General features: G+C 38.1%; 1 protein-coding gene across 1 annotated transcript; it reads right to left on the bottom strand.

Annotated features, from left to right (window-relative positions):
- Nucleotides 1–3,027: 3,027 nt before the first annotated feature.
- LOC124166596 (clotting factor B-like) lies at nucleotides 3,028–21,504 on the bottom strand. The gene is made up of 8 exons (XM_046544189.1): nucleotides 21,198–21,504; nucleotides 9,804–10,020; nucleotides 7,361–7,620; nucleotides 6,933–7,066; nucleotides 6,692–6,798; nucleotides 5,521–5,816; nucleotides 4,709–4,887; nucleotides 3,028–3,301 (listed from the first exon to the last, which is right to left on the bottom strand). The coding sequence occupies exons 1-8, from the start codon at nucleotides 21,232–21,234 to the stop codon at nucleotides 3,140–3,142; spliced, it is 1,392 nt and encodes a 463-aa protein (XP_046400145.1). The 5' UTR covers nucleotides 21,235–21,504; the 3' UTR covers nucleotides 3,028–3,139.
- Between the last annotated feature and the right edge of the window lie 252 nt (nucleotides 21,505–21,756).

Genomic DNA, 21,756 nt, shown 5'->3' with positions numbered 1-21,756 from the left:
AACTCATTTTCTTGCATTAATGGGTATATCTAGGATTGAAGGAGGTATTATAATACTAGTAAAAAGAAATTATATTAATATTAATATATATTAGTGGTAAAGCATTGTGGCTAGCCATAATGTGGCCACAGTGTGGCTAGCCATAATGTGGCCATAGTGTGGCTATCCACACTAAAGCCACATTATGGCTATAGCCACAGTGTGGCCGGGGGTCAAAACCATTATGGCGCCATAATGGCAACCCACTATGGCCATAATGCCTTGCCACAGTATGGCCACACTGTGGCCATAATTGTTGTGTTGACTGGGTAGTTTCTACACAAAAGGATAGGAGTTTTACATCGTCTGAGATTACCAATGCATGCATGAGGCACAGAGCTCAGGGAAACATGTCTTAATAATCACCTATTAAAACTGGCTCAGGTCGGAAAGTTTTCCTCGTTTGATAAGATATTAATAATCCTTATTTAAGCCAAGCGCTACCAGCTAGCATGGTACTCTGCTACCTGCTAGCAGCCTGTGTCGTATCAGCGCTCAGAGCCTCGCCCCAAGGTCACCTCAGCGGGCGGGAACCAGAACGACATATGATATCATACGGGAGTTTTCCCAGCATTCATACTTAGCCGTCGCATCTTCCCGCGCTTGAAAATTTTCACTTTTCATTTAATCGCAAAAAATAGATATCGTCATTTAAAAATCTAAAAGCGTGAAATACGTACTCCAGGAGTAATAATCTTTCAATAAAAAAATTATAAGAAACCACCCTATTACAAAAATACAATGACCCTTAGATTGCCGGGGAGCGCTATCACACTCCTCCTATCTCTCGCGAAAAGTGCCTAGAGCACGTTAGTGCTCCTCCTGCAATGTGACTCTTAGATGCTGATAGTTCACTAATCATGAAATAGTCAATATTCATTTTATTTTAACATAGACTATTTTCTTTAAATTGTAAAAATTAACAAATATTACCAAAAATTCAACAAATAATACATGTAAAAGGTGAAAACACATATAAGAAAGATTTCCTAAAGTTTTTGAATATATGTCTACCTACCTTTTAGTTGTCTTTGAGAACTATTTTTTTTCCTAGCCTATTGCAAAATCAGCAAAAATGCCTTGGCACTTTTAGCATAGTACCTAGAAAATCGGTTGGCACACAAATGGTATCAGATGCCACAGAGAAATTGATATTTTCCAACACTCTTGCTATAAGGAGAACCCAAAAACTCAGATTCACATCATCTCATGTATTGCTCCCACATCTGTTCACATCTGTTCTTTTTTCCTCCATACCCATGCCCAGATTTAGGTCCTAGTGCAGACCTACGTTATGAAGGGCTCAGGGGAATGCTTGACACTGATTCGAAATGCTGCTATTAGTTTTCAGTACATTTATAGCCGATTCTTAGTGATTGGAAATGCAATTCGAATTTGATGCGTTCAAAATATTTCATTCCTGTGACAAGATGAACCTTCTCAATGAGTTTTCAAAGTGTAAATTTTGAAAAAAAACAATTGCTTTACCAGCCACTCAAAATTCACCCGTTGCAAAATAATCTGAATGATTATATCAGTGTAAGGTACACCCTCCCTCTCTCCATGCTAAAGCTGTGACCCTCCCAAGTAGGAAGCATGAAATACCACTGAGATGGATAGAGAGTAATGAATCCTTCCAGTCCCTTATTGCACATGGCTAGGAAGTTCACATTTACCATGATCAAGAAGCACACAGAGGGGATCAGATTGGTGGGGTGGCTAGTGTGTCAGCTTCCCACCCAGTGGTTTTGGGTTCAAATCCTGGCGAGGGCAGTGATTCTTCAGAGGTTGCCTGGTCCCTGCTTGAGTGCTTTGTGGAAGACACTTCAAATGTAACACTTCATATAATGGATGGGACTGGACATGGTCCCTGTGTCATCTTTCATTAAGAGCAGGCTAAAACCAACAACGGGTTTCTTTCCACCCTTCCACTCTGTAACGTAGCCATTTAAATTCAGTGAGCTCATATGATACTACGTTGTACTTCACTTGGCACGCACATTGTTGCTGTCATGATTCATGTACCCCAGCTTGGTTGCTTTATCTATGGCCTGATATGACATGTTGACTAAAAATAACTCTTATTAGTTGGTTTCTATCATGCCATCTATCCAACAATTGCTACCTTCATTTATTCCGGGGTCTCCTGACCAATCCACACACCAAGAAGCTTTCCCAACGAAAAAGGGTGTTTTCAATTAACCAAAACCTTCCTCTGACCATGCTCATCACGAACAACACACCCTCCACTCTGGTGTCATGAATGACCTAAGCTATATGTTACCTTCCCTAAATTCATACTATACCTGAATACCCCAATGTATATTATTTATGGATCCAGTATGGAGTTCCTCTCATACGCCTTCAGTCCTTTTATTTGTTTTTTTTCATGTAAATTCTTGTGAGTTCTATTATCAAATTGAAGCCATTTATGGAGTGAAGATTCAAAAAAATTATGTGTCCAAAAGTTTCAGCATTGGCTTAAAAATTTCTTGCATCATCCATAGTCAGAGATTTAAATTTTATGAAATAAAAAAATTGATTTTATCAGTAATCTTTGGTAAGATTCATGGCTATAATCTTTTAAGATTTTCAAATCCTTGTGTTTCACCAATAGAGATAAAGAAATCAATGTGTACATAGTTATGGCTTTGTGTTTTATTAAAAAAATAAATACAAATAATTATTTCATCTTTCTGTTAAAATTTAAATAAAAGCTTTACAAATTATGTACAGCTAGCACAATTTTAGGCATGAGATCATAACCACAAGTAAAGGGTGAAAGTATAAATTCTAGAAAATACAGTAAAAAAGGCAATACATAGAAGCATTTCATGAGGTATGACAGGCCTCATGCATCATCAACACATGTTTTCTTATTTACTTATTACATAAAAAGAATTCATACTTTTAACCAAGTAACCAAATTCCTGACATCTTGCTGCACAGTTTCCCTTTCCATATCTGTATTTTATTTTCCTCAGATTGTTCATACAGGCATCTCTGGACCATATCAATAAGTTAGTTAAAATTTAATACTTACAGCTTGTTATTAAATTAAAATGCACTTTATTTTGGCTTAAGAAAAAAATGATGAAGTTCAAGAGACAATTTTACTAGAAATCCAGTCAACAAAGGAAGAAACTCGTGCATACACTCCAGGATACTGCTTGGAACCACAACCAATTCCAGACGATATTACACCAATGATAACATGTTTCTTATCTCTTCCTTTCACAACTAGAGGCCCACCAGAATCACCCTGCAAAAAATGGTTTTGAGAAAATTTATGTAACGCATAACTTTGTATATAACAACTCCATAGGAAAAGTTTTGAAAAACAGGGTACTGACATTGGGTAGAGGGGCTTAAACTTGTTTTATCACTTTTCATAATCAAAAAAACTTCATTTCTAAAAGAAATCTTTTTTGAATTCATGATTTTTCAATATTTTGTTTATGAAGGAAAGAAATTGTGCTTTTATATTTAGGGGGGATGGGCCTGACCCCCGAACCTCCCCTCTTGCTATGACACTGGTAACAAAAATCTACAATAAATGATATTCTATTAGAGCATGAATATAATGTGGTAACAATTTTTGAGCTCATTCAAGTGGAGAAAATAACTGTCTCAAATTCTAATTATTACGGCTGAGAAAGAATAATGTTAATAAAATATCCTCCAGACGATAAATATTTTGTCACACAACAATCAAGAACTTCATGGACTTAGGCTGTTGCGTTTTTCAACCCTTTTATTGAATGGTGGTGACACGAATGGCAAAAAATGGGAGCAAATTTGAATAATTGAAACTAAATTTATTTTTTATCAGGAATAATCAATGCTTAAAATGAACCCTTGTAAGTTGCAAGGGATAAGAGGAAAAGATAAAATTTCTCAAATCAAATTGTGTTCAATCATTGACAGTTAAATTGAAGTCACATAGTAACATAGTATCAGGGATGTCGACTTATAAAAAATTTTGGGGAGGCACATACCAGGGGTCTTGTCCCAGGAAATTTGACAAATAGTGAGTTTTAAGGCTTTTAAAGTATTTTAGAAGAGTTACATGATCAGCATTAGAACCCTGAAAACAAGACTCTCGTTAAATGGACACTCCGGGGAAAATCGACAAGCCTGGCACAATTTTTCCTCACCCCCATAACAAATTTTAAGGGCAGTTTGGGCCCCCTCAAGCCCCATGGAGTCGGCACCACTGCATAGTATGGATTTTCTGTCTAAAATTCATTGCTCGATACTTCAGTAGCCCATAGGCAGCAATTCTTCCCGGTTTCCTTCCGTGTTATCCATCTTACTGGACAATATTTCACCAACGTTCCAGTTGGCTTCTACAGATGCACTGAAGTGTTGATGCAGAAATTTATATAAAGATAACCAAATTTCTGCATCTGCACTTCAGTGGACCAGAGGAAACCAACTGGAATATTCGCAAAATATTGTTCAGTAAAATGGATAAACACGGAAAGAAACCGGGAAGAATCGCTGCATACCATCAGAATCTCCACGGAAGCCTACTTGGAAAATTCAAAAGCCCATATAATTTTGCAATACATTGCTGGATATATTTAGGTTAGGCATCGAAAAAGTATGAAAAAAATCAGCCTATCATGAAATTTCAACAATTATCTGGTGAATAATTTACACATACTTGACAAGCATCCTTCTTCCCTTGTCGATCTCCAGCACAAAGTTGAGAGTTTACAATTCCCGAAGGATAACTTCTCCTGACACCAGCAGCAATTGAAGGGGCTGAATATGACTTTGAGCAATCGTTATTCTCTAATACAGTGACAGTCACTTCTTGCAAAATAGGGCTTTTATCTCCACCTGAAAATTAGATTTGAATGATTACCAGAAGATATATTCATTTACAGCTGCTATGCAAAAAATTGTTCTTCATTACCACTGACTTCAAAACAAGAAAACTTAATTGTAAACAATGATAAACGTAGATTTTTAATGCCAAATTATCATATTTAAGCCAAAAATAATTCAAATTTAATAGTGAACATAAATGTACCCAGGGGCGAATAGGGGTCATGACCTCCCCCACAAATTTTACAAATATTTTTAATATTTATGAGATTTTGTATTCCTCTGAAGAAGTAAATAGGGTGAATACCCAAATGCATGGCTACAAGTCCCAAACGAGAGAGAAGTTTGAGTTGTATTTGCCATAGAGTGTAGCACTCCCCTACTGTAAAAATGCCTCTCTCTCCTCAGGGGGTATCCCATACTCCCTCGACCCAGGTCATGACTCCCCCCTCTCCAAATTGGATGCTGAATCTGCCCCTGATTATGTACCTGAACTACCACAGTTGTTAGTAATTGGGGCTTTAGATTAGTCAGGGTACAAAATGTTATTTCAATGAATTCTCTAATAGTTCACATCCCCAATATTGCATCTTTGAAAAACTCAGAATTCAAGGGAGGACACATAAAATATTAAGTGAATATTACCAAAAAATAGATGACCCCATCCAGTTAGCTTGGCTCTTTCCCCAGCATATGATTTCACTGAAGTTTCACCATTTGAGTTAGAAGCTGGAGGAAGACATATGGGTCGTGCACCTCCAGGTCGAGAGATATCAACAGGTCTTTGCAAAGTAAGGACAGCAACATCATTGTACGTCGACGGTGAGCGATAATTTGGATGCACGTGTACATCTGAAACCCTAACCTCTTCCCCTTTGCCCTCCCCTAATCTAGTATCACGACGCAGATCAACCTCTCCAACCCTCGCCACTTCTGGTCGCCTGAAATGAAGGAAAATTAATTATAATACCTATATTGAGCCCTTAAAATACAAAAAAACATTCTGAGAGAAATTGAATGTTTCATTGCTTATCTCAATGAAACATTCAATTTCTATGCCAAGTTCATCTTAGTAATGATTAAATTATGACATGTTTGGTAAGATAGCCATCCTTACTAAGGATAGGCGAGTACTCGAAAATTCGAGTCAAGTCGAGTAGTTTCAGATACTAAGGCTGGCGAGGCAAGTAGGTTTTGAAATCTGCAGACAGGAAGCGTTATCATCAAATTCATGTAACATTATCATTGGTAAAGTAGATTGATCATTTAATTTCTTTCACGAATCTTCACATACTTTATAATGCACCATTACATAATATTTATTCAAATTGCGCGAATCCCTTTACTCAGGGCTCTCCCTAATAGTTAGAATACATATTTAACTTGAAGTGCCACCATATTAAAAGAGGCTAGTTCATTTCAATTGCCCCATTGGAACTGTTCAAGACGCATTACTTTTCATTCATCTCTTAATTCTGACACAATTTCATGAATTCCTCTCATCATCTTTTCCTTTTTAATAAAGCCAAGAGTTAAAAAGAGAGGAAGCACTAGGGGATTGGAAAAATTAAGAATTTGTTGGTGCAAGTACATATTGTTATCTTGCCTAGTCCAGAAATTGCCATACTCGACTCAACTTACTAGTAGTTACAACTCGACTCGCGATCAAAAAGTACTAATTACACATTCCCAATCTTTACCACATATTAGACATACCCCATAAAACATTAGGCTTGCCCAGACAAAATGAGCAACAGTCTCTAAACTCTACAACAGCCTCTTGCACTATATGTCACAGCCTTATCAACATGCTAACCTTCGTTTTGTGCAGTGAGCAGCAGTCAGAACTGAATATTGACTCAACAAAGACCCTCCACAGTACCAGTCCACTGTTCCTTGGTTAGTATATTCTCCAATTGCAACCTGAAAGAAAGCATCAACCTCATAACAACTTTGAAATAGATTCTATTCATTCTAGTCTATAAATGAAGATCATAGTATAATTAATTTCATATTTTGTCTGTCTAAGGATGAATGAGAACTATAATTGCACTTACAGTCCATGGAGATTCAGCTGATGATGACAAAGAGACACCTCCAATAGCTGCACCAAGGATCTGCTGCCGCTCTGAACTATATCGTCTCCTTGTCTCCAATCTACCAATTTCATCTCTTTCTAGTAGTCCACATCCTGCGAATATCAGAGAAGTGCTATGAGAAAAGTGCAAATGAGTTATTATTACCAACAATCAACACTATTTCAGAGTTGAGTAACTTTCAGGGTGAATTTTTAATAAAACTTTAAAATGCATGTAAATAAATTGTACCAGCAAACATTATTTTATAATGAAAAACTAGATAATGACAGTCCTTAGAGCACTGCATTGAACAATAATAATACTAAGGCAATAGCCTTTGAGGGTATAAGAGAAGGAATTAACATTTAAAAATTGCATCGACATCATGGCATACTTGTCATCCCTACCACTGTTTGATGCAGGGCCCCCACCTCCTACCCTTGGCAAGATCTCAGCATCGGGATCCAAAAAAGGTTGAAAGGAAGGCCGAACAGTCTTTGGTTGATTTCTTGGTGGAACTCTTCCTGCATTCTTTCTACTTCCCAATGTGGGAATTGATGAAACAGGCCTGTTGGATGCCTTTTTGGGAGGCTCTGTGTTTGATTTTGGACAACAGATATGGGCAACACCTTGGTTACCATAGACTCCTTGGGTATTTGGAGATAACCTGGAATAATTTCAATTGAATTAGATGATGCCACTCCATCTTGATGGATTAACTTTGATTGAAGAAGCATGAATGAAGCCCACAACCCAAATGTGGCCCCTGAAATAATTTCAAGTGGCCTGCACCACTGGTGCAGTGAGAGGGATAAAACCCCCCCAAGACCTCAGATAAATTTTTAAGTTTAATCTATTTTACTTAGTGGATTAGTATTACTTATAGAATAGTGTTAGGATTAATCAAATATCTCCCATAAAGCGGTAAAACAAGTCATTTTGAACCATTAATCTTAAAATTTTCTGGAGGAGGGCCCCCGCAACTACCACTTACCCTGGTAGGTATGCAATACTCCCACACCCCAAAGTATTAGTCGCACCTAAAACTCCCCCTTGTCTTAATTCTTAGCTGCGCCCCTGGCCTGCACAACTATATGCATAATGAGTATCAATCATTTGAATATTTCAGATAAAGAGAATAATCCCGGAAAAGAATTTATTGGTAAAACTTTGTACCCAAATATTTTTTTATTATTGCATGAAAATACAGGAGGTATTCCTTGGAACCAAGCCCATAGAGAAATAGAGCCCCTGGACTAGCAAAAGTTGCCAATTCCCGAGTTAAAAGCCAAATACAATGAGTTGGGAATATACATATATCTCATGCCTCAATAAAACAGGCCACCATGAGTTCAAATATAAGACAACACCCAAGTACATAGTTAATTTTAAAGCTATGAGATAATCACAACAGCATATCAATTGAAGTAAATCTTTGCCTTGAAAAAATGTTATGTGCTGATGTTGTAAATTATCATTTATCAATCATTTTATGACCATGGTCCATAGTATTTCACAAGATAGAGGGTAGGGAAAAAGTCTGAAAAGCTGAGTAGGAAAATAAAAATATATCATCATAATATTTTTTGGTGTTTTCAGCCACTTGTCGACTGCCCCCTGAGGAGACAGCTTGTCCAGAGGCAAGTTGGTCTGACTCTCCACCATTGATAGTTGCTCTTTATAGTTGCCATTGAATACACTTGAAGAATTATTTACGTAATTCAATCTCCACAGCAATTTAGCAAGTTTTAGTTCATTTTTACATTGACCTACACTCCAAGAAATATTTTAACATGAAGTAAACGAGGTCAAGACAAGAAAAAAATAAAATAATTATATCATAATAGTGTGTATGCATAAACATTTTTACTGTAGGGCACATTTAAGACTAAACAGTGTATAAATATAAAAATGAAATGTGAAATTTGCATAATTAGGGTATTGGCTGGTTGCAGATACATCCAGTGAAATCGTAGGGATGAGAACAGAAACTGAGCCTGTATCTACTGACAAGGATGCAAGGAGCAAGTTTGTAGCAACCTCCTCTAAATAAATCCCCTAAAATGTACTCCCTCTAATTACCCCCAGCCCTTCCAAAAATTTTATTCAGGCTAAGGCCTTGGTCAGGAGCTGTGGTAACCAAAATAAATCTTTCAACAGTTATTATTATTTGAACATTTTCTTCAGTCATTAACTAAAATTAATGTGTTTAGATGAGAACTTTTCACACTTTGATGGGCACTGTGAATTCTCAAATCATGCATTAAATATTAACTCTTCCATGATGTCAGAGGTGGATCCAGAGTGGGATTACGGGATTATTTATTAGTTTAAGTTACCCCCCTATGGTATCCAATTTACGCTAGATGTAAAATGTACGATGTACGCTAGATTTAAATGTTTGTTTTTAAAACTAAATTCTTTGGAACATTAGTAATGAGACAATCATAAAGCGTTGTTACAAGCCTTGGAATTCTTCAAATTTCGCAACCTCCCTGACTCCCACAACTGCTGGGAGGTAACTCCCGAGTCTCGCCACCTATAGCCTTGCCCTCCCTCCCACTGGATATAGTGGATCCAACACTGCATGATGTTAACAAACCTTCGACAATTTAACACACACTCTACACTTTATATACATACATATAAGTATATCAATTCAATTGATCTTAAAACTATTTGTAGAATCACAAAAATAAGTGAACCTCCCTGAAAGGTGGTAAAGTTGTTATTATGTGTAAGGCACTCATAATTTTTAAGAATGACATCTAAGAAAAAAGAGAGTACCAATATATATTTTCTCAGAAGTGAGTCAAAATGAGAGAGTTTAAACAATAAAAAAATACTTACATGCAAAATTGCTGTTTCTGGCTGTACCTCAGCTGAGGGCAACTAGTAATAGGAGTGCAGGTGGTAGGTTCTCCATTGTAGTCTGAACAGCTGAGCAATTCAACTGCATCACCTCCTCTTGGTCCCTCTGTCTCCCCATCATAATAATCTCTATATTGTTCATAACTCTCCTGCCCTCCATACCAGCCAAAAAACCCCTGTGCATCTGTCTGGACCCCTGAAGAAATAAAACTTGAAGTATAAGATATTACCCTGGAGCGTTTCCATGCATTAATAACGGATATGTTGTATGGATTCAGGAATACATTTATAAATCAAATTTAAAATGTATAGAAATATCATTATATTACTAAGGAAAACCGTTCTTAAAATCAATTGTAAAAAAATAAATTAATACCTTAGAACAATAAATATGGCTGCAAGCATGGAGTAGAAGGGAGGTCCTGGGAATGCAAACCCCCTTGGGTGTTTAGCAGATACAGTCATAAGTATTCCCTCCTCTAAATAAATGCTATAGTACATAATTAACATGAAATATTAAAGAAAATTAATATTTGCATAGCCTTTGATTTTTTCGGATTTAGAAGAAAGAAAATGTTTAAAGCCTCTATAAGAAATTTTACAAAAAGATGGACTACCAGGGAAAGAATGAATTACTCCCATGAATGAAAAAATATGTTTAGTTTAAATTGAATTCTCCAGGAAAAATGATTTTTAGGCAGCCATGGATATCAAGGGTATAGTTAAAGACCTGAGAAAAGTAACAGCATTAGTTTCCCTCCTAAATCTAATAATACCAAAAACCAGTCTTTACCTCCTTGGGCCTAGACCCCAGGCAATGTTTACCCAACCATCTCAGCAAGCTTGAATACATACAGCCAACTGAATTGTCTAATACCAATAACTAATCAATAAATTCTTATTATAATAAGAAAATACCACATTCAGGCATGGCATTCCACAAAGAAAACCAATACATACTTGTTTGCACTATAGGAGAAGTCTCCATGAATATTGCAACATATAGCTAATAGTGTTTATCTAAATACATGTTGCAGGCTGGCAGATTTCTTTATATCTTTGCCATGGCACAAAAAAAACACGAAATAGGGAATTGATGTGCTTTTAAAAAAGGGATAATTATCCCACTCCACATCTCTCCCCCAGGCATATTCTTTACCCTTTTCAACTCATCTTATTCATCTATTCTTTCCCTCACCACTCTTCAGGTCTGCTTCAGGAACTTCAGCCATATCATACAAAAGCTAATGAATTCTGTTATGGGCACATGAAAATAAGATTGATATCAGAGGAAATATTCTACCCATTAAGGTAGATTTGCATGGAGTATTTACGAAGACCTCTGGCTGCCTCCCTTCCCCTCATTGACTTCCCTCTTCAATGCTCAATAAACCTTTATCCCTTTCATTCAATCCTATTCTCTTCCTTCCTCTACCTTTTTTACCCAAAATTCCACCCTCTAACAGAGTTATCAACATCTCCTACCCACTCAGTACTCACTCTATTCAAATATCTTATCTCCTCACCCACCATGTTGAGTACTTCATCATTCCTCCTCCTCTCCATCCATTCACCTTCTCAATTCCTCTTGAACGCTTAAAGACTTTTCCCATCCTTCTTTCCTAGAGTCCATGTTTCTGCATCGTAAAATGCTACACTCCAGATCTGACTCTTTGGTATACTTTTATTTAAACTAATACATCCAGATCCTCTTGTAAGCTCCTTCCTATTCATGACCCCCTCCTTTCCTAATGCTCTCTTCTTGACTCTCTTACTCTTCTGACTTAACTCTCTTCTTGATGTCGAGCTGATAGTGGACAGCCTTGCCTCACTCATCGGCCAATGCTTGCCCACCCAGATTCTCCATACAAGCTAACCCCATTGTAGGATATGCTTTAAAAATTAGTTCCAAACTCTAGCTTTGCAAACCCAGGCATATTTAAGGACAGAAGAATTAGTTTATAGATGCAAAAATAGCAAAATGAAGTAAATACACTGATAAACACAAATTTGGGCCTATGTATGCTTTCTTTTGCTCCCAGCATAATTTTTATACCTTGAACTGCAAGATAAATACAAAAATTTTCCATCACCTACACATTTTTTGCAGTGTCAATTTTTAATAATTGCTAAAACGAACTCATTACTTGCGATTATTTTGAGGTTATTTAATAAATTTGATATATTCATGGCACATCTTTGATAAAAATCTTGAATCCGCTGTCTATTATTAGCAATCTAATAAGCATACTTAAGTCCAACACATATTAAATGTACATGTATCCGGAAGAACCGGGGCGTAGACAGGTTGGGGATGCTTGGGTGGTGTGCGGGTTGCGTTTTCTGGTAATTTGTTGCCAAATCTTACGCATCGGAAAGCCAAGCATTTGATTAAATGAGCTATACATTTAGTTTACATAATACTGAAATTAAAATCATTACTCTCCAAGATTTATATTCCTCTGTTTTATTCTCGGAAATTTTCCATTTATCACTAAATTGTTAAATTGCTATGGAGATTGAATTATGAACATAATTCTTCAAGTTTATTCAATGGCAACTATAAAGAGCAACTATCAATGATGGAGAGTCAGACCAACGATGCCTCTGGACCAGGGGCGCAGCTAGGAATTAAGGCTAGGGGGGTTTCTGGTGCAAATAACACCGGGATGCCTGGGGTAGTATACCCTCCAGGGAAAGCGGTGGTTGCCGAGGCCCTCCGCCAGAAAAAAAATTAAGATAAATGGTTCAAAATGCTGATTTTTACGGCCTTCTGAAAGATATTTTGTTAATCCTCACACTATTCCTAAAGCAATATTAATCCAATTAAGTAAAATAGATTTAACTTAAAAATTTATCTGAGCTCTGGGGGGGGGGGGGGTTTATCCCCCAAAATCCCCCCCTCGCTGCGCCACTGCTCTGGACAAGCTGTCTCCTCAGGGGGCAGTCGACAAGTGGCTGAAAACCCCAAGGCTACGTACCCGCTAAAGAACACCTCGGATATAAAAACAAAGCCACGTTGTCCCAGAGAGGAGAGGGATGGGTTTTCCTCAGTTGTACACGGACACTAATGCTTCCCAACTCGACCTTTTCCTTTTGCGGTGATTAGAAACGCCAGGATGATGCCCTTACTATTCGCTCATTAATACGGAAACGCGGACTCATTGCTCTCCGCAAATGGAAAATCATGAGCAACGCAAACTTAAAGCTGAAGCTCTACTGCGTTCATGCCTCCATCTCTCATTCTCCTATTTTAATTTTCCTTCACAGCTCTGTTTTCATTCTATGCTCTAGCAGACTAAACAACCTTCTCTCTCTCTCTCTCTCTCTCTCTCTCTCTCTCTCTTTCACCGCTTTAGACGAGGCAAGAGAAAATTAGCGGCTCTTGAAAGGTCGGCGGTAAAGGAAAACTTATTTTGAAAAATCACAACCAAGGCGAAGGTCTAAAGATGAGAGAGGCGAGGGGTGATGTTCAACTTCCTCAGTGGCAACGCATTCTTAATGGGGCGAACGATAAAGCGGAGCACTCCGGGAGGCATCGTTTTTGCCCTTGTCGATTCGATCCACTGCAGAAAAAAAGCGAACGGCCAGCAGAGGGAGGAGAATAGACCGGATATCGGATGACTCAAGGCATGCACGAAGGTACTCAAATGAAAGAATCTCCACGTATACAGCTGTGTTATATGCTTGAAATAATGTTTCGTCGCATAAATTCCGTACAAAAATAAATATTTATTCTGAAACGAAAAATCGTCTGGTCTGGAGGATATAATCCACAATGGTAAGCAGCAAGCGAGTTTGAAAGGGGATCTTAGGAGGCAGGGACCGATTATATAGATGGTTACTGTATTAGAGGGGCAGTACACTACTTTTTGGACCCCTGGAGGGAATGCAATGCCACTATAAAGGCCGTTTTACACGGGGCACGGAATTGCGCAGGTTAGAGCTGCATTAATTTCTAAAATGGCGTGAAATTGCGCGAATGCACGAACAAAATTAGAGCAGGGGCTATTTTGCCGTCTCGCATCCACGCATTCTCGCATGTGTTCTGGCAATTCACCGCGTTACACGACGAAATTTCGATTGCGCCTTCGCAGGTACGTCAGATTGCGCAATTCCGTGTACCGTGTAAAACGGCCTTAAGAAATCTGGGTTTTGGAGAATCAACTCCAATCTTGGATTAATTACGCGAAGTGTATTAGACGAAATGCATCTTAAACTATGGTGAAATATAATCTTTAGCTGAAAACCCATAATAATTATCACTATTAAAGAATTTGCTAAGGAAGCTGTTCTCTAAAAATCAAATTTAATGTAAGTATTCCATAGACTATGACAATATGACGTAATTTACTGTTTCTATCAACAGCACTATCGGATTACAGTGGGTGCAAAAAGTATTCGGACAGTACTTGTTTCCAGCCGCTATTACTATTTTGACTCCGTTGAACTTATTCTTCGGATTCAAGATGAATGTAGTATTATCATTTGCTGCTCTGGAAAAAGTTTACATGTTGAATGAAGGAAAATTTGTTGCTACTTTATACAGAAGATTTAAATACAATACGATATTGATGACCACCGCAATGGCTTTTTAAAACGTCGCTATCTGCCACTATAAATCCCTGACTTCCATTTAAGGGCGTTGAAAGATGTGTGTGATAAATGAAAGGTGTATTTGATTTCGTAAAAAAAATAAACGATGACGTTGGCCAACGTTGACATTTTTGCTTTCTTAAGGTATCGTCATGGGAGAAAGTTGCGCTAAAATCATATAAATTCTCATTTTTTTCGTGAATTCGTCCGAAAGGAGGCGAACTCATTATGCTTCTACATCGCAATCGCATTGTCAATGAATCATTTTATAGCAGCATTATGGTATAAGCCGGAATTTGAATTCCAATGCGAGTAGAATTCCTTGACTCAGTGGGACGAAAACTCACTCGGTAAACCCATGTGCGAAGTTTAGAGTTTTATGTGGGGGGGGGGGGGGCAGCAATACTGTCGGGGATTTAGAAGCTATGGAACACCCAAACCCTTTTCATATTCCATAGCCCTTAAGCTTTCCTGGAAAATTTGTTAAAATGAACCTCTGAAAACAGCATTTTAAGTACTGTCTATGGCTAAAATGTATTTTCACTTTTTATGGTTTTCTTTTCATTGTACTTGAATGCAAAGGTTTCGCACTTTTTTTCGGACAAATAACAATTTAAGTTAGAGGGGCCGGGCTCCTATGGCCCGCCACAAAACTCCACCCATGGGTAAGCCGCTACTGCAGCAAACATTCTATATAGTATGATATATTGAATTACTGAGAATATTGATTTCAATTATTTACATTTAATTATTTCATTTCCAGTGGTGTCATGATGCCGGAACGCGCTGGATCGTCGTTCCGGCACTGGTTAACAAAAGACACAATAGTCAAAAAACACTTTTATCAATTTTTGTGCCTCAAATTTCTAATATATACATTCGTAACCAAAATAAAAATTTATTTTTAAATATGTAGGCGTAACTTGTAATAAAGAAACACACAGAATAATATTTCATTACTAAAAAAGTTAAGGAAGGTGCGTTCCGGCATTATTAATTTTGCCATGATACCTCTGTTAATTTCTTATCTCAATGAGGCTGCTAACAAGCCACAAACATCAAATCCACGATAAGGGAAGGTAGAAACCTGCGGTACATAGGATTGGAAGCCAAGACAGAAATAATACTCCTCAATGCAGCATATTTGTTCAAAATTAAGAATTTAACGTTGAGCGATGGCAATACTTACTTAACAAAAAAAGTAGTAGAAGTAGTAGTAGAAGAAAAAGTAGTAGAAGTTTTATCGGGTAGAATTGATAGTCAGGTACCGACGCATCATACTTTGTACACAACTGAAAACGGATGAGAATACCTGGAAAGTCTATCGAAAATTTCAAACTTTACGCGAAATTGACGAGGTTTTTAATGCGATAAAAGCAAAGAAAAATATATCTCAAACTGCTGACTCGATAGGTCAATGGCTTAATCGAGAAAGGGAAAAATAACTGAAGTGGATACGAAGTTCTGCCTCAAAATTCCATTTCTATGAAACACTTTTGAACGGGGAAAATATTTCTACGATAGCCAATTAAGACGCGGGAATTCATAAAGCACATCGTTTTCTTTCAGTTTGCGTCATTTTCCTCAAGGAAAGAATTGTCGGACATGCGTAAAATCTGATAAAACTATTCTGCCTCAGGCCATAATTATTTAAAACTATATTATCTCAGGAAATATTTATACCACCACAAATTGCGAAATTATTGGCCGTCGTATACCTAGAGTCACATTTACTGGAAAAAAATTCATTAACTTCTACAGAGGAGGAATTCTGATCTAATTATTTAGCTTCGCTAAAGTCATGGTACTGTTTACTTAGGTTTCAGTCACTTAAATCTCTAAAAATACAACCGTTAATTCATACTTGCACTTTTACCTATCAACTGAGCAGTGGCGTAGCCAGGAATTTCGTCCGGGGGGGTCCAAAACCAGGGGGGGAAATTTTTGAAAAACAGGGTACTAACAGGGTACTAACTTTGTGCTGTAAGTAGAGGGTTTTAAACTAATTTTAACACTTTTCATAATCGAAAAAACTTCATTTGTTAAAGAAATATTTTGTAAATTCATGATTTTTCAATATTTTGTTTTCTTCTATGAAGAAAAATAATAGTTTTTTTTATTTCGGGGGGGGGGGGGGGCGAACCCCCCTAGCTACGCCACAGAAACTGATATATATATATATACCATTGATGGCCATAGGTCATCTCACTGAGTCCCTAGAACTTCGAGAAATCAGGACGGTGGTGGAAGCTACCAAACTGGCTGCCATGGCTGGTATATAGGATGGCTCCCCTTGTATTATTTTCCTTTTAGGTAAGTATTCATCAACGCTCTCCAACTAATAACATAAAACTAGCCGAGCATATCTCTCAATCCATGCGTCAAAAAACCAGCCCGTAACCTTGACTACAAAAGCAATGAATTTTTCATACGCTCTCTTACAATTTGACTAATGACGCGAGAGGATACAAGCGTAATTCAAAAAATATAAAATGTGTCATTAAGTAGCGAAATATTTCGCAGCGTCGGTGGATGAAGATAATTTCAAGAAAAAATCCCACCAATACGTGAAAATTTTTTAGCATAGAAAATTGTCTCCATATGAGAATACGGCAATGGCGTGAAAGGAATTCATACCGCCTGTAACGGTCCCTCCGCCTGTTGTCATTTCTTTATTTAGAGCATTGTGTCACGACTATCTATCCAGGAAAAACAAATACGCTATATTTTCATTTTTTGCTTAACTCATTTTTTTTAATTAGTCAAAGTATAAGGCAGAAACGTGGGATGCATAGCATTGGAAGATGAGACAGCAATAATACTCCTAAATGCACTATATTTGTTCAAAACCAAAAATTTGATGTTGAGGTATGGCAATATTTAGAGGAGTTGTAATAGGTAGGATTAATAGTGAGGTGCTGACGCATCATGCATAGTTCACAACTGAAAACGGATTAAATTAGAGGATTACATTTCCGAGCCAGCAATGCCTCTTGGCAAGATACATATTTCTTTTCTAACAGACTACAAGGTCTCAAGGGATGCGTTGAAGGTCCTATAATTCCAAGGAGACACCTTGACCTCGTGACCTTGAATAATAAGCAGTCACATTTCTGAACGAGGCCCCAGACGTTTCTACTGGTTTCTTTTTTGGCGTAAACTTTTTTTTTGTCTCCCTGATAATACTACATAGTCTCTATAAATTCACTCATAAATCTCATTGTTAATTTTAATTTACTCTCTAATTATTTATGCTAAGGATATGATTCGACTGAGATACACATAAAATTCGCGTGCAAGAATGTGTTACAAATTTTAAATCTTTCTCCTCGAATTCATTCTTTTTAGAGTCTGGTACATATTACGTCACAAGGATATTCATGAGATTCCAAACAAAACACCGCAGATGGATAGGAAGCCTCGATAGTTCTAGTGGTGAAACACTTGGTGTGGATTTGGGAGATCTGGGTTCGAATCCCCGTCGAGACAAATGATTTTCCCTTGAAGAATTGTCGCAGTTTACGTGCACATGCGGGTATATCCCGGCTGGCAATCCCACTGTTTATTCCTTGAAACTAGGGATTACAATATTGCAAAGTTTCCTCTATCGTGCAGTGACTAGACTGCCTGTGACTATGGAATACGCAATTATATGAGCTAATGGCTCACAGCGTCCATGGATATCAAAACAATGCATATAACAACATGTATGGTCAAAAAAATCAAGACCCACACATGTATGAAATAAAATTATCCGCAAGCAGAGAAATTGCTGCTCAATGTAACCGAAGTCAATCAACAGCTTTTCTTGGAAGGGACTATTTCCAGCTTTCTTGAATCTGAAACACACCATAATGCAGGGAAACATTCATACATCGGATCGAGAAGCAATAGTAATGGGCTCAAACTCCAATGCCTTTCTTTAAATTTTAACGAAAAAGTATGTAATTAAATTGTCTGCTTAGTAACTGTCTAAAAAATAAATAGAATTTACTGCTGATAATTACTATTTATTTTTAAAAGAACAAGGTCCTAAAAATTTACTATGCTGATGAAGATTACAAGATCATAATGGCGGTGTGACAGCGTGAATAACTAGCTCAACTCCCACTGTAAACAGGTCGAAGGTGAAAGCTATATTCTTAGCAAATTTATTCCCAATCATTTGGTGAAAACAATAAATAGCAGTTGAGCTAAATTACATCTTCGGTGAAAAGCAGGATCTCTCAAGAGTGTCATAAATTGTAATGACGGGTTATAAATTTCAAGTAAATGGTCGATCACAACTACGTCAGCGCTGTCACTTGGCTACACCCGAGCGTAAAATATATCCTCTGATAACACACCTAACAAATAAAGTTGTCATTTTGGTGGTTTTCGCCGTCCCACTCTGATTTCTTCAGTTCCGCTGTTATTATTAGGGCTCTGAATTATAGTTTCTTCCAACACATCCATCCCAATCCGGTCGGAAGCGTTTAATTCTAGGATTTATACCTCAATCCCAGGATTATGGAGGTTGAAACCAGTTAGAGCTAGTTTGATACTACCGAGGGAAACACACCAGGCAGAGTAGACCTTCACATTCCGCACCTTACACGTTTGGACAGTCGAATATTCACGAACTTTAACATTCTAAGTGTTTCATTTTCAATACCTCCCAGATAAAATTACATCATATTATTACATTCACTCATAAAACTCACAGTAAATATTAATCAACTCTATAATTCTTTATGTTAAGATACTTATATCGATACGGTGGTAATATTTCATCATCTCCTAGCGAATCAAATGAAGTTTACACTAAATTATGGTAAAAAGGTGAAAAATTGCATTTTATTTACAAGTAAATATTTTAAAATCGCATTAGGGGAATGTTTAACACGTCAACCACAGTACTGCAAGACAAAAGACAAAATAATAAAATTTCTTAATGGAAACAGCTGATAAATCTTGGATTATTTCCCTGATCCCGTGACCTACCTATAAATTTTCGGGTAGAAAAAGGCCTCATGTATGATAATGGAGTGAATGTGAGAAGAAAAACTGAAGAGCGACTGAAACCAATTATGGTTTACTGAGAAATAGGAGTGGCTCCTAACAACAACGTACCAATAGCCCATTTCTTCTCCGAAAATTCCGCGGGGCAATCTTTATAACGCAACTATTCTTGGAAGTTCCAAACAATACCCTCGGAAAGCCAAGGTGTAAAGAGATTGGTCTCACGTAAAAAATGGAATCATTGAATGTAAAAGCACTTAGATCCGCTCTCGTAGTAGTAATAAAATAAATATTCTAACAAAGCGCTGCAAAATAAGATTAAGAAAAGCATACGAACATTTGGAAAGTTTTTTTTACTAATAAACGCATGGTCTCAGCGCAAGACTATGAGACTGACTAGAAATAACAATTAGATTGTTCTGAGAACGAAGTTCCTAAGGCAATGCTTATGAAGTTTATGGGTTTATCGGTGCGAAAACTTTCCTTCGAAAGAGCCTAAATTCGAACTACATTATCGCAGGTGGATCTCAGTATTATTTTCCATTCAAATACTGGCAGAGCAAATCTACTTCACCGCTCCATCATGTCGAATGTAACCCAGTGGCGTTTTCCCCTCCGACAGCAACTCGAAAGCCGGCCTCACCATTAGCCCGACGAGTGGCGTAGCCAGGAATTTCGTTCGGGGGGGATCCAAAACCAGGGGGGGGGGGGTTAAAAAACATGGTACTAAGTAATGGGTTTTAAACTAATTTTAACACTTTTCATACTGGAAAAAACTTCATTTCTTAAATAAATATTTTGTTAATTCATAATGTTTCAATATTTTGTGTTCTTTTATGAAGGAAAATAATTGTGTTTTTATATTTCGGGGTGGTCCGGACCCACAGGACCTCCCCTGGCTACGCCACTGAGCCCGACCGCGGCACTGCAATTTTTGTCAGCTGCCGGTCGAGTTTACGTGCTGTCTCCCCAGAAAATCAATCTCATGTTCGACCTGACAAGGGAGAATCCACATACGTCGATAAATGAATAAACTTTCTCAACTAAAATTTAAATACTAATCGTTTTTATCAACTACACTATTGCGCACTATTACGTAAAACGCCTACGGTGGAGAAGAGGGCGGTCAGTTGAGAATAGAGCAAAAACAGATTACAAAAGGGCGCACTTCCAAAGCAAAAGTACTTGTTTATTTAACAAATTAAATGACGCTTAAGGCCAAAAACGTCTAATAACTAGCATTTCCTGGCAATGACGACGACGAAGCTCCACAATTGGCTCACAAACGTGGCATCATTCAGTCTTTATTGAATATAGAGCTACACGCATCGCTGAAAACAAATTATCCATCGCATTTTCTTATTCTTGACTGACTCTGTATTTCGGTTCCGTAAGTCGATACTGCGTTTCTCTCCACTGTTCCTGAACTCACCCGGCGATCCCTCACCCATTCAACTCTCCCACACTAACCGTCGCAAACTGCGCAAAACTATACGCCGCCATCCATAACCATAAAACGACCTAGAGCACTACACAGAGATGGTTCCATTCCGACCCAGAGAAGCTTGCTTTGTGTTACCACTACCAATCACAGGCGATGTTATCAACAGCATATTTACTAGTAGAATAGGGAATCCTACATCGTAATATTTGTGAAAACAACCGTCGAAAACCGGATGAACAATCGTAGAAAATTTTTCTACAAGATTGCACATGATAGAATAAGCGCTGTTCCACTGGACACGGCGGGGCAGGATATTCCATACTCTTACTCACCGAGTAGGGGCAGCAAGAACCAGAAAACCAACATCATCGGTCCTCCGGCGGCGCACGATACCAAAGCGTCAAATCCCGCAAGAGACGCAGAATCCAACCTCTCGGACACGAAGGAAAAAAACCCAGATCGTCCCGTCCACTGACGGACGCGGAAGGCGAACTATAGACGAAAGATCAACTCTCACTGGCGTCCTCGGGTTCTTCGAAAAACCGGACGGAGGTCCTCCGTGTCCCGCGGGCGAGAGGGAGAGAAAACTGATTGCATCCGGACGCGGGCTCGGCCGAGAAACGTATAACCAAGCGACCACAACGACCTCAACACTTAGAATCCCGCTCCTTCTTCCCCTCAAACAAAATCACCCCTTTCGCTCGCGTGCGTCACCCCGATCGGCGTGAAGGAAAAGTAGGAGGATGGGGACAATAAATGAGTGTTGAACGGAGAGAGCGGAGTGGATCAGGGGGCAGACAAAGAGGTGCGAAGAGGGAAAAGAGTGGAACAGGAAAGGGTTTTTGTGAGGGAGGAGAAGAAGAAGAATAAAGGGAAGATGATTGAATGAAG

Source organism: Ischnura elegans, chromosome 1 (assembly GCF_921293095.1).
Source record: "Ischnura elegans chromosome 1, ioIscEleg1.1, whole genome shotgun sequence".
Classification (NCBI taxonomy): Eukaryota; Metazoa; Arthropoda; class Insecta; order Odonata; family Coenagrionidae; genus Ischnura; species Ischnura elegans.
This window is presented reverse-complemented; position numbering and strand designations above follow the sequence as displayed.

Excerpts from the sequence above, each read along its gene's own strand:
- LOC124166596 (XM_046544189.1), bottom strand. The coding sequence starts at position 21,234 with ATGATGTTGGTTTTCTGGTTCTTGCTGCCCCTACTCG. Across the intron at positions 4,888-5,520 it reads ATGGGGTCATCTATTTTTTG|GTGGAGATAAAAGCCCTATT; the intron begins GTAATATTCACT and ends TCTAATTTTCAG. Across the intron at positions 3,302-4,708 it reads GGAAGAAGGATGCTTGTCAA|GGTGATTCTGGTGGGCCTCT; the intron begins GTATGTGTAAAT and ends CATTTTTTGCAG.